Source organism: Ambystoma mexicanum, chromosome 8 (assembly GCF_040938575.1).
Source record: "Ambystoma mexicanum isolate Mex_15411 chromosome 8, UKY_AmexF1_1, whole genome shotgun sequence".
Taxonomy (NCBI): Eukaryota; Metazoa; Chordata; class Amphibia; order Caudata; family Ambystomatidae; genus Ambystoma; species Ambystoma mexicanum.
This window is the reverse complement of record NC_090929.1, coordinates 1,509,193,443-1,509,207,626: the sequence shown is the minus strand read 5'-3', so window position 1 is coordinate 1,509,207,626 and position 14,184 is coordinate 1,509,193,443. Positions and strand designations below refer to the sequence as shown.

General features: G+C 42.3%; 1 protein-coding gene across 1 annotated transcript in view; it reads right to left on the bottom strand.

Moving 5' to 3' along the window:
• Positions 1–14,184, bottom strand: part of PDCD11 (programmed cell death 11) — a 1,291,633-nt gene that overhangs the window by 539,663 nt on the left and 737,786 nt on the right. The window contains exon 20 of the mRNA XM_069611704.1: positions 4,951–5,465. Coding sequence (XP_069467805.1) covers positions 4,951–5,465 — 515 coding nt within the window. The remainder of the gene's footprint in view (positions 1–4,950; positions 5,466–14,184) is intronic.

The window sequence follows — 14,184 nt, the reverse complement described above, 5'->3', positions numbered from 1 at the left end:
GGGGAGATGATTGCCAGATCAGGAGGCATTCAGAAAGCTATTACTTCAGAGTTAAATAGACTGGAAACAGAGCTGTCAGAAGTTGAGAAAAGTAATAGTGCCGGAGAGGGGAACTTGCAGCAAGAAGTAGTGCAATGGGATATATTGGGCACATTTAATTATACAAAATATCCAGAGAAAATGCATGCAGAAGGAGATAAACCAAGCAGACTGTTAGCATGGCTATACAAAAGTGACAAAACGAAAACACCAAAACACTCAGTACAGAACGGGGAGGGCCTCCCCTGCAATACACAGGTAGAAGTGAACAGAGAATTCTACGAATATTACGGCACGTTATATACAGATACTAGCGCTTCGCAGCAGACAGAAGCAGGGGGCACTAGACCTTATACAGTTGCCACGATTAGGCCCAGAGGCAGTTGAGTTGTTAGACAAACCTATAACAGTAGACAAGGTTTTAGCCACTATGAAAACACTGACCTCAAGAAGAACTCCAGGCATGAACTGACTGCCGGGCAAATTCTGTAAGGAATTTGCAGGTAGCCTTGCATCATCCTTGCTGGAAATGTTAATGGAAGCGTACGACATTGGATTGCTCCCTAGTAGCCCAAGAGAAGCGGTGATAATACCCCTCCCTAAGCTCCACAAAAAAGGAACAGACTGTGGCTCCTACAGACCCTTGTCCCTACTGAATCAGGATAGTAAAATTCTTACAGAATTACTGGCGAACAGACGTAAGTGTGTGTGATAACTGAGCTGATACATTCAGATCAAATGGGATACGTGCCTGGTTGGAACACTTGGAATTTGAGAAGGCTACATCATGTAATAGACAGCACTAAGAAATGGCACCATCACTGTGCAGTAGCCTCGCTAGATGCAGTGAAGGCACTTGATTCCATTCACTGAGATTGGCTCTATACGACTCTGGATGGTTTGGCTTTGGTTCCAAGTACATTAAATGGGTGAAATTTGTCTACACTAAACCAATGGCTAGGGTGAACACCGGCGGCACCTTCTCTGACAAATGGGAATTGCAAAAGGGTACTAGACAAGGTTGCCCCCTGTCCCGAATGGTCTACATTCTAGCCATGGAGCCAAAAGCTGCATTCCTGAGAAGTAAATATCTAGAAGCAGGAATCAGAATTAATGGCAAATGTTATGTTGTGTCCATGTACGCAGACAACATGCTATTATACATACAAAACCATGAGGTAAATCTGAAACTTATCTTAGATGTGCTGGATAACTTCGTGCTGTCAGGCATCATGATTATCAAAGCGAAATCCTGCTTATTTCCGGTGGCCAAGCTTGCTGAGAGGGGATTTGGGGGAACTACCTACCCTGGCGCTTTCATGGAATAAAGATACCTTCCAGTATCTGGGGTTAGACATTTATCATACACCATGGGAGTAGCATACGCACAACACACAAAAGGCATTGGAAGGCATAGTAAACTCAATGAAAATCTGGGGTAAAATACCATTGTCGGTAATGGCGAGAGTAGTGCTCTTAAAAATTATTTTCTTTGGAGGAACCACAGTGACTTCCCACTGCTGCCTTGATAACTACCGACATATTCTCCTCTGTTTTCTTGATTTTGTCTGTGGCTTCCTGATTAATTTTTCGATTCTTACTGGAGACTGATTTTGAACCTTTGATCTTCTCTTTTTTAGTTTCTTCAGAACTAAAGAACTCCTCCAACGCTTCACACTTGCTTCCGACAAGGCTTGAGGAAAGAACCTCACAACGTGAACAGAATACAACGTAACATGTCAAACCGCACCGTAATAAAGAACTAATATGGCCGCTTCCGACACTCCCTGCTTCACTTTCCTCTATTTCCTGTTCTTTACTTGTCCATCTATCATATCATATTCTTGCACCAGCTGTCCCTTTCCCTCACCACCTTCACCAATTTGGGCCCCTTCATTACAACTGTTAGTATATTCTAATTATCTTCAAACGCTTCCACCTTCTTCGCCTATTTGGGCATTTTCCTCACAACCACAAAGGTTTTCCATTTTTTCCACTATCTCTGCAACTTCCTAGTTGCTTTCCAAGTGACTGAATTACACATTTTCTCACACGGATCGCGCATAATCTCAATCTTTATTTCATAGACTAGATTTATAAATTGGCATGTAATTTACAAGTGATATACAGTAATTCCTCTGTATCACAGCAGAGCAAAATCAACTTAGTGCCTGTTAAAACTTCAAAGTAGTACTTGGAGGAACTCCCCCTCCCCTTCTTTCATAATTGCACCAATGAAATGGCCAAGGGATGTAAATGTCCTTCCAGTTACCACGAATACTGACAAATGATAAACTTTGACGAGTGTTACCACTGAGCACTCTAATCTACTAGCTACCAAAATCAAAACCACCACAGAAAACCCACTTGTATATGTGAGCAGATAAAGCGTGCAGTCTCCTAAGATTAAGAGCGTTATACTCAAGCATTGGCCTGTGATGACAAACTCCAAAATCTATTTGAAGAAAAACCAGTCTTTGCGCACCAAAGGAGCAGTAATCTGAGATCTGCTCGTTAAGACCAAACCAAAGAAAAACACAAGCTTCATTAAAAAAAAAAAAACAAGGAACTTTTCCCTGTATGTCATGCAGTAATTGCAATAATATTACTAAAGGCAACACTGTGACACATCCCAGAACTGGAGAAAAGATAAGAATCAAGTGCTATTCAACTTGCATGACAGAAAAAGTTATATACTGCATTACATGCCCCTGTGGCTTGCTGTACATCGGACAGACAAGCAGGAAAGCTCGAGTCAGATGGAATGAGCACAAATCAAACATTAGAACTAAAAATCAGCACTCTCCAGTTGCTAGACATTTCAATCAAGCGAACCATCAAGTTTCACAAATGCGTGTTCAAATTTTGGAAGTCGTTGATGTATCATGCAATGGAATCAGCGTGACCAAGAAATTAGAGCAACGTAAAGCGTATTGGATAGAAAGATTAGACACGATCTCTCCTCGCGGATTGAATGAAGAACTGAATTTGTATTTCTATATTTAAATTACTATGTGAAATCAGAATGTTATGCTGTATGAGAAAAAGAACCAGACAAAGTGCAACATACCTGGAGGGCATTAATGTGGATCTCAGAAGCACTGATAAGGAAAATACTGTAGTATATTTGTTTACATTTTTACACTGTTGTTTGTTTAATTGTTAACGGTAATTTTCTAATTTATGTGAACATAACTAATTCTCTTTGTTTCTCAGAGCACTGCAGCGGACTAGTCGTTAGCTAATATTGTGGTGGATTATTCAGCACTAGCAAGTGAATTTACACAGTTAATTTTACGAACTTTGAGGTAAGCATGACTGCACGCAATTTATTGGGGGAAGCTCTGTTTAGCTCTGTTTCTTTCAAGTAGTCATTAACATCTTGTAGATTTATTTTTTAGAAATGAGTCTTTAAAGATTGGGTATAGAATTCCAGCCACACACAAAGAGCACAGTCTAACTTGAAGATTATGCAAATTAAAACCTAGTACAATGCTACTAATAATCCCATCATGATAAACTGCATTAATCATACCTTTTTTACCAACCACACATGAGTATTTTCATACGTTTTCACAGCGCTATTCTTCAGCGTTTTTGTGACTTTAGAACCATTAGTTTTAGCGCTAGCGACAGTATCCAGGTTGCCTAGGCGACCAGGAGTGTCAGGCATGTCGCGTTGTAACGTGCACGCACGTTACGTCGCAAATATCAGCGTTACCTTAGTAACGCGTCTTTTTTCGAACCACCGAAACCTCGGCAACAGAACGCGCTGGGACGCGCTGTTCGTTGCAGTAGCTACATCAAGGTAAGCGATCCCAGCACAGTGCGCTTTCACTGCTTTTCAAGCATTATTTACAAAATCCAATTACTTACACAGTTTCTTACTATGCAGGTCCTACTCACATCAGAGCGGGCGTGCTAGAAACACACTTCTAACTACGATCACACCACGTTTATTGCCACGCTACACAGACTTGCGTGTTAAAACGGACTAACTCTCTTACAAGGTATGAACGTTAACTATTAGTATTTATACATTTATGACATGCAATCTGATTGTAGCCAAGTAGCTAAAAGACACACTGCAAGCAATTACAAGATAGCAAGAAGGTGTTTCTCCATATTTTTGCAGAGAACGCAATCTACAGAAAATTCACATGTGGACTGGATGTGAGTGATGTGATCGTACTTTGGGCTCTTAAGAAGGACAAGTTATCTTAGGTGGTCACATCAAGATATGCGGCAAAGGTTCATCTAAATGCAGGTACTGGCGCTATAATTAAGTACAAAAGATTGTACAGTTGGACATCAAGGTTTGGTTTAGCTAAAACGCATGTACCAAGGTTCAATACATGAAACTTAACACTTTTAGAACTCAAGATGTATGTGACTGACGCTCAAGAACAATGTATGTAACAGCTTGATTTGGTATAACCTTCTGACTAAAATAGGTACTTTTTGTTTGTTTTTTGTAAAATAGAAGTCGCCCTGAAGAAGGACAGAGTCTGGTCCGAAATGCATTGGCAATTTGCTTGAATTCTGCCTCCTCACTCTAAGATGAACTTCTGACATTAAAATTATTAATAGAATTATTAAAGACTTTGTTAGTCTATTCATTTAGCCAGATAAATGGAATCATATGGACTATTTTTCAACAGTGAATGAACAGAATTTAATTTTGCAGTAGTCTTCACTACACCATTGGCGACCCAAGGTCTGATGGATGTTTGTTCATCAGACATATTTCTTCGCTTGCAGCTGACTCCAGTGTAAGTGTACACTGGTTTTGATGGGTCTCGCTATTAATTTCCTAAGGAATACTAAATTACGTGTTTAACTTGAATTAACCAGCAGTGCCCGGCCACATCTTTTGTTTTTGTCTCTCTTACTATATGAGCTGAGTCTTACCTGTGTGTCTTTATGTCTCTAGCACCAATCACCTTGGCGGTCACTGTTTGCTTCACCTTCAGTCTGGACGTAGGAAAGATGCCCACAGGGACTTCGTCAAGGATCTCAGATACGTGTATACACCCGACAATTTTATCGGAAATGGACACAAGAACACTTGTAGGTTTCACAGACTTAACAGTCGCAGTCACTGTGTCTCCAAAAGACAGGTCGTGCATAACTGCAGGCAATGCCGCGCTTGGGACATCCAGTTTTTTCCAGGGTTTCTTGTTGGTCCTAGAAGTCACAGGACCCCGGACAGCTAGCAGAAGCGCATACTCGCCAGCAGCCACTGTTTTCAGTGTCACAGTGATGGCTTGTCCTACGGTCAGCTTTTCGGAGTCAAATCGGTAGGTGTCATTCAAATGAGAAGCCACAGGGATAGCAGCAAGCTGTCCAGTTTCAACCAGCGAGACAACAGCAAACTCTTCTGCGACATGCTGCACAACTGCTGACTCTGTGGAGTCTAAAAGCAACTGTGAAAACACAACAAAAAGCATTATTAATGCAATGGGAAATAACCTAATGGCAATGAATTCCTCCGATTACCCTTCAATGATAAAATAAAGAGGCAGCAACTATCATACTATACATATGCAACAAAAGTACGCAACCCACTCCCAGTGATTCCACAATGCATTTTAGAGATGTAACAAGTTACTTACCTGTAACTATTGCTCTCCAGCATGGGTCTGACATGGATTCACATGCTCATGCATATACGCTGTTGTCAGTCCGTGAATCCTCTGTAAAAGAAAAAAGTTTTGCTTTCACTTACAAACTATTTCTCCTCTAAACCAATCACTGTTCTATGAGTCATACTGCCCCAGCCAATGACTGCGCTCTACCTAAGCCCCTCCTCTGGCAGTCATCTTCAGATTTGGTAAGCACATGAAGTGGCAGTATGATGAAGAAGAGCCACAGAGGGGTTGGAGGTGAGGGTTCGCATGTGAATCCATGCTAGACCCATGCTGGAGAATAATAATTACATGTAAGTGATTTGTTCCTTCTCCAGCATGGGGTCTGGCATGGATTCACATGCTCATAAAGAATACATAGCAGTACAACATTACACAACCACGGGAGGTGGCAAGACTCAATACTCTTACCTTACAGACTCCCCTTAAGCGAACAGGTTGCGTAGCACTGCCTGGCCGACTCTGGAATCCCCGCCAACCGGTGACAGTGTGCGATACAGCCGGTGAGCCACCTTGAGATGGGAACCTTGGACAAGGCCTTCTCATGCTTCATAAGACCAAAGTTCACAGAAGGTTGAGACGTCATCCGAAAACTCTGTGTGCCATGTAGAACGTAAGAGCACAAGCAATGTCCAGAGAATGCAAGGCCCCTTCAGCCGGTGACGCATGGGCAACACCAAAGGCTTGTTGAAGTGGAATTCCGACTGAACCTTTGGAACGAAGGAGGGGTGCATCAGCAACACCACCCTCGAGTCGTAAAGTCAGATATGGCTGCTTGCAAGATAGGGCTTGGATCTCACCCACCGTCCTGGCAGAAGTGTTGGCCTTGAGGAAAGCCCTTTTCATGAGAGGAACTTGAGAGGGGCCTGATGCATAGGCTCGAAGGGAGATCCCATGAGCCTCGTCAGCACCACTTGGAGTTCCCACGCCGGGCAGATGCCTTCACCGGTGGGAAAGATCGGAACAGTCCTACATAGGAGGCGTGCACCAGCCCCACCTTGGCCAAGGACAACAAATACGGAAGAATCTGTAGGGCCGTGACCCTCAGAGGGTTGATCTTCTGCAACCGGCATCACGTAGCAAAACGCTTCCAATTGTGACCATAGCACTTAAGAGTTGATGACGCTCTGGCCTTGGCGAGGACCTCTCTGCAGTCCGTCGGCAACTTGTATCCTGCAAACACTAGGACTGCAGGAGCCGAGCAATCAGGTTCATCGATTCTGGGTTGTGATGCAGGATTGCGCCTCTTTCTCTGGTGAGCAGATCCATGACCAACGGCAGCTTGACGGGAGGGGACGCCGACAGGCTGAGAATGTCCAGTTATCAAATCTGCCTTTGGCACGCCGGGGCGACGAGTATCATCATGCATCAGCACTGTGAGTTGATTGATGACTGGCAACAAAGGGAACGCGTACAGAAACAGGCCTTTCCACAGGAAGGAGAACACGTCCCCGATGCTCCTCGGCTGGTGGAACCTGCTGGCAAATTACCGGCATTTGGAGTTTGCTGCCTGCGCAAACAGATCGATTTGGGGCCTGCCCCACTTGATGAAGGTGCGGTCCACCTGGTCCTGTCGAAGTTCCCACTCGTGGAAGGAGCGCAACTCCCTGCTGAGGGAGTCGGCAATGGTGTTCTTGACTTCCACCAGGTGAAAGGGGATAAGGAACATTGCTTTTTATTTTATTTTTTATTTAATACATCATCTTTTAGTTTGTTCAACAAACCTTTACTCGGGTTGGTCGATTGTAAGGGATATTGTGATCCAAGATTTAATTTGGATTTAAATTCGCCCTCGTGAGGTACTTGGGATTGCTTCTTTTTTTATTAAAAACTGCTTTAGAGATGAAAAAATTATTTTTTTAATTAAATTTCTCTATCCCCAGGATGTAGGAAAAATACATATCAATGTATTTCTGTCGGACACTTGTGTTCATTTTTCTTTGGAAGAGTGGTACCCGGATGTTTCAAAAATCTCTTAAAAATATAAACATAAATCTCCCATGTTATTTCTTCTATTCTGGTCTTTATATTATTTTTTATTCTTTCGGATCCAGAGTGAAATGTTACTGCTTTCCATCTTTATTCTCAGCGGGAGTCAAAAAAGGGAAGGAGATCCATCAAGTTTCAGTGGGTGTCTGCTCGTCTGGATTTTTTCCTGGTAACAAAGCCACAAAAAGCCTACCGGTTTCAGTGGCACAGACAAGGTAGGGGCCACATTCATCAGGGCTAGGCGGACACTTAACGTTTGCTGTGTCAACAGTCTGGTAGTTAGTAGGATACTGCCAGGAGATCCCACCTAGTTACAGGGGTCCCCACTGATATCCGTGTTGGTGGGAAGGTTAAGTGATGTACTTCCCCGGGAGACATGCAATATCCATCATGCTTGGCAAATCTACTACGCCTTCGTTACACGGGCAGCATCACTCGCGAGCCGACCCCATTTGGAATCTCTGACGAAGGCGTAGTAGATTTGCAGAGCACGACAGATATTGCATGTCTCCCGGGGAAGTTCATATTTGTTGAAAATCCTTATATAATGAGATGGGGGGAGGAAATAACATCTTTGTTAAGTTGGTCAACCGCCGCCAATGAAATCTGGTAGACAATGCTAATAGTCCCAGTTCCTGGCCGAGCACTGCATTAGGGAGTGACTGGGCCAGACACAGCGTGCGCTTCCAGAGGGCACCCTGAATCTGGTCAAGAACACTATATTTAAGAGACATCTAGTCCATAGAGAATTATCGCTTCCACTTTGAGTGGGACCATTGAAAATTAATAAAATTTTGCATGTAGCATCCACATTTGGGTCATCTTGTTGTTCAGGCCATTCTTCCACATAGTTAGAGAATTTGAATTAATGATGTCGTATTCCAGATATTTTAGGGACATAGCCTTTGGGATGGAAATGCGGTTTATGGTCCATGTTGTCGCTCTACCTTTATGTTTCAAATTCTGAAAGGTGAAGATTCCTGACCTTTGCACATTGCACTGCAAATTGTGATTCTGTAAATACTCTGCAAATATGTTAAGCTTTCGTTGCAGTCCATAGGGTGTACGATCAAAAATTAAAATATCTGCAAAGGCGAGCCATTGGATTTTTAAGTGGCCCAGCCTTGCCGGATATGAAATCTCCCTTTCCCAAATGTCATCAATCTCACAGAGGTAGAGGTTGAAGAGGGTCGCAGCCAAGTTGCAACCCTGTTTTACCCCCAACCTCTGTGAGAATTGGCAAGGTAGTTGCTCCCATTGTGTTTATCCTTACCAGGTAGGTGGTGTTGTGGTGCAACACCACCTACCTGCAATCAGGGCAATAAGATAAGAGGGTATCCCCAGGCGTTCTAGTTTCAACCAGAGTAAGTGCCATATCACACAGTCAAAGGCAGCTGACAAGTCGATTGATGCCATGTAGATTGGGCCTGAATTGGGAATTTTTGTTGTTGCCAACAAATAGGCCACAATCGATGCATTTGATGTAGTTCCAGGTTGAGCACGAAAACCAATTTTAAATCTTGATAATGTATTGTGTAAGCGAATGTGCATGTGTAGTTCCTGAAGCAATACAATTGCGAAAACCTTTGCTCCTGCATCGATTAAGGAAATAGGCCTAAGGTTTGCAGGTTTGCAGGTTTGTCTTTGTGCCCTTTTTAAAAATGGGTACCACGACTGATGCAACCATGATACGGAAATATAAGCAGCTTGTAAAATGTGCTCACTGTTTTTTTTAAACAATGCAGCCCATACACGAGGATTTCTCTTGAGTACACAGGGTGGAATTGAGTCGGGCCCGGGAGCTTTGGAGTTTTTTAGTATCTCAATGGCTGTGATAATTTCCTCCATGGACCAACCGGTAAACTTGATGTCTGTCATGCTCGTAAATTTGGAGACAGAAGATCGAAATCTCTCCGGGAGCGCACATTTTTGCCTGAAGAATACGGTCCAGACATCTGCAGTAATATTCGAGATCTGATTGGTAGTGGATGTTTGTTCCTTTGAGCATAACATAGCCCAAGTGGAGCGTCTATCATTGCAACACAGATTGCGTTTCTATAGTGATTACAGATAATTTTTCTATTTCGTTGGAATTGGTCTTCAGTTAGAAAGGCCCTTATAAGATGTCTCAATTTGGCATTTTTTTTCTGCTTTGGCCAATTTAATTACATTACTATGAGGGTGCACATGCTGTGTTTGCAACTTGGTCCATTGTTATTTCGCCAATTTTTCAGTTGCAGTACATATTATCTTAGATATCTGGATTATAGTCAGCTGGAATGGTAGATTTAGAGAACGTTCATGTAAGATAGTTTGTATCTCTGTATCAATTAGTGAGTTCAACTTATTACAGATATAGATGCTCCACCTTAGGGACATATCCGGGCGATCATCGATTAGTAAGGATTGTGTGTGATCATTCTTCATTTGTACGCTCGTAGACTCCATTGTTAAATTTAAAATTGTATGATCACTTAAATCAGAGGGGCTCAATGCAGTTTCACTACAATCATACATTAGATTCATTGATACCGCAAAAATTCAATACAAGAGTACTTATCAACACGTTGCCATGTGATATGACCCTTGTCCTGAAAGGCAATAAAAAATATATCCCAAGTAGCAAGGAAGTCACACTATTGTCGACCATTGTCTCATTGCCGAGCATTTTACATTATGAGAATCTCGGTCCTTACCATAAGCGCTTAGACATTCGGCGTTAAAATCGCCTCCCAAAAACACTCTACAGTTGGCCCATTCGATGAATACTTCCTCAAACATGGTAGCAATTCTGATAAACATGGAATCAATTTGGATTATGATACAATGCTATAATTAAGTACATATCTTTTACAGTACCTTTAAATTCTACTACCATCACCAAGAAGGAGTGCAAGCTATACACTTTGAATATATTGTATAAAAAGTTAGTGTTAAACAGAATCGCTATTCCGCCAAATGGTCTACCCCCTAGACCGCGCTGTGCCACTACATGGTTAGCAGCAAAACCCTTTAGTCGGAATGGGTAGATACACATTGTTTCCTGACACAACATAATTTCAACAAATCTCTGCGGATAACAGGCATCGCGCTCCAGGCAAAAAGATTTTTAAGTCCACACGAATTCCATGAGACTACTGTCAATGAGGTTTTGCTACTATGTTGAGGGCACGTTGGACATACCCTGAAGGTTTCCCACCAGCACTGTTAACCATGACCAGTCCTTTGTCGTCAGGGAGAGAGCAGCAAGTTGTGCTATTACAGCTGTTTCCAGCGTGCCGGCCAGTATTTTTTCCCTTGGGTAGTGATTGCCTCATTACCTAGGTCAGTTCTTTTATTTGCAATAGGTTTGTAGTACAATGATAGCTGCGATTGTTGAGGAATGGACATTGTGGACGTAAATTCCTCTTCATTTTCCACTTTGCTTTTTATTTTAATAACTGGCAAACTGCTGCTCAGTATCAGTCTTATCCAACTGCATCAGGGGCTTAGCATTTAAAGATGAATTTGGTTTTGCCACATGATCCAGTTGAAGGACTGCCTTACTCTCTTCAGAAAGTTCCTCCAGGTTAATGCCAGGATCACCAGGGCAAAAGGCAGTTTCTTGTAAACTATTCATATTTTTTTTGTTTGCTTTTTTTTCCGTTTTCATATTTGAGTCTTTTTGGGATGCTAAGCGATCGTTATTCCTTTTAATTGCCCGTAAGTAGGAGCGTTATTCTTTCCTTGAGGTGAAGTGTTGCAGCCTTGGTTTAGATTGCACTTCCTCCTCGAGTTCCCTAATGGGCACTGTTTTTGTATTCGCTTCTGCTTATATTAAAACTGTTAGTGCTGATGGGCTGTCTGGATGTTCATTTTCCTCAGGTGGAGTGTTTTGTATCTCGTCATTGGTAAACCTGTCCTGGTCCATCTCATTGTTCTGCGTACAAAATAGAAGTTGATCTATTTTTCCGCATTGGAGGTTACCATATGACATAATTGCGTGTATGTGAGGATTTGGATTGTCTCGCCAGAACCTGTATGTGCTACCGTTTGCGCAAAAGATTGGGGAAAGCTATAGGATGGGGGACAGGCCACTTGTATGCCATCTTGTTTCTCCTTTACATTTTCACTCTGAGTAAATCCATTCACAGTGGAGTTTGCCTCTTGTTGTAGTGGTGATTTACAGCATCCTTCACGTTTATAGTTTTCTGCAAAAATGTAACCTTCCAGTTTGTTTAGTTTGGTAAGTATTTCTATTTAAAATGCTTTCAAATTTCTAAGATCATAGTGTGTGTAGTTGTGCCCCCTATCCAATAAGTTTAGGATTCTAGACAGAACAGGGTATTATGCCTCAAGTGTGCTCATATTGTCAACAGGATTGGATAGTACCGCTCCGAGTGGATGGATGAACTTGCCATTAAGGAGATTGGGGCGGCTCCCCTTATTTGGCTCCCGTGAGGATGTATTATTTGTTATATGTTTGTCATCATTCATCTCAGAAGCATTTAGTGTAGGATTTTGTTCTTTTTTTGGAGTTTGTTCTTCTAAGTATGACTCATGCATTCATCTTATTGGGGACAAATGATCACAAGTATGCAAGTGTACCATAGAGATTCGCCCTATCAGGGCAGTGACATGAGTAGAAGGCCCATCCAATAAATGAACTCGTTTTTCGAGTTCAATTAAAACAGCCAGCACCAAAATGGATATGTCCGATGGTGCATTCTCTGAAGCATTTTCTAGGTCATTCATTTGCGCAAATTCATCACATTCTCTCATACTCGCAGCTTTTCCCAGAATGCATCACCGTCTCCTTTTGGTTTTTAGGAGAGATCGGTGGGGGTGGAGTACTAGGCGCATTCTGTTGAGTGTTACACGATTTCACATATGCAAAAGCAACTTTGTGACATATGGTTTTAGGATTTGGAGGACAAGGAAACTGTTTTGACAGCACCTAGTGCGAATGAGACGACAATGTCACTTGTGTTGGAATCCTCAGTGACTGTCCATTTTTTGGGATTTAGTATCCTTCCCACTTAACGTTTTCATTGCTTTGGAGGGACGTTCAGTCATCAATCGTCCACTGCGTAACCCAGGGGACATAGTAGGAATTTAATAACCAGCAGCAACACTAAATATGACTCAGTTTTTTTTGCAATGTCTAGGATTAATAGAGTTTGAACACAAAAAGTCTCGGTCTTGGCACAGTCACAAGCAATTAACCCACAGTGTACAAAGGGTAGAGGATCAGCTAATAGTTGTCTCTTAATGCAAGATCGGTGCCACCAGCAGAGCAGCACTATACGAGTATATTTCAAATCGCCCAGGTTAGACCCATACTACATATGTATTTTTAGGGCACAAATCCGTAGTAGACACACTGTGTTAATGCAAAGCAAAGGAAAATTGTTCCTCAGTGTGACAACAGTATAATAACAAAAAAAATGTAACTAACGTAGGATTGTTAGTAGAGCTAAATCGTGCGGAGGCTCAAAGGCACAACGGCCAGCAGTTACCTCCACACCCCACTAGTATTCCAATAACAGGACGGGTAAGCCTTTATACATCGAGAGTTTCACTGCACTATAAAAGCAAAATTGGCATGTGGCAAATTGAGCATTAGCAAGGAAGAAAACAAATGTGCTCAAAGTTCTGAGAGTTCAAAGACCAACAGGTCCACAGTCACTCCCATACACGTGTGTTTATAGTGCGCCAGTCTCCTTACTTAGCAATTATCTGAGATTTGAATAGGTCTCAAAGATAAAACACCCGCAGTCACCATATTGCCTATAACTAGGCTTTCCTGTTTCAGGGAAATCCGATAAACACCGGAAAAACACCCCCGGAAGTAAAGGTGCCTCCTAGGTTTAAACTGAAAAACACTGTTTCCTCTATCCCAGTGGTGCTTTAGTGTGAGCCGGGAAAGGGAGGAATTTTGGGGGTCAAGTGGTGGCTGGAGAGGGCACTTGGCAGTCAATAGGAAAAGGGCCCTACTCCCCATATGTATGCTTGTTTGCTTTCTCCCATTGCTTCCCCGCCTATACCCTGACCTAATAACAAAAACAATGCACATACAATGTTACATCGTTTTCTTGGTAAAGAAATAATATTTGTATTCATATTTGGTCAGAGCTATTTTGAGCAATTTTAGACAAATTTGAGCGATTTTTGTGGTTGACGATTCACATCTTAAAATTGGCTGAAATTCCTCAGAGTAGCCCTTGACCTACTTGGAAATATTTGTATTTAAAAGAAATGGTTTAACATGGATTTTTCAGTGTCTGTTTGTAGCCCCAGATCCTCTGTTTATGTGTTTCTGTCTGGAGGAGTGTTGAACAGTGTCAGCTGCCTCAGCTTTAAAAGGAAAGCTGTGCGAGTCTTCCGTGTATGGGGTTCGCATGAGACCACAGTGTCACAATCACCACCCAACCTATTGTGCCTATCAAAAGCACAGGCACCCAGCAGCCAATCAGAAGCTGAAGGCCCCTAAATTGCTACGTAGCACTTTCTTTCTTCAAGGAGAGTT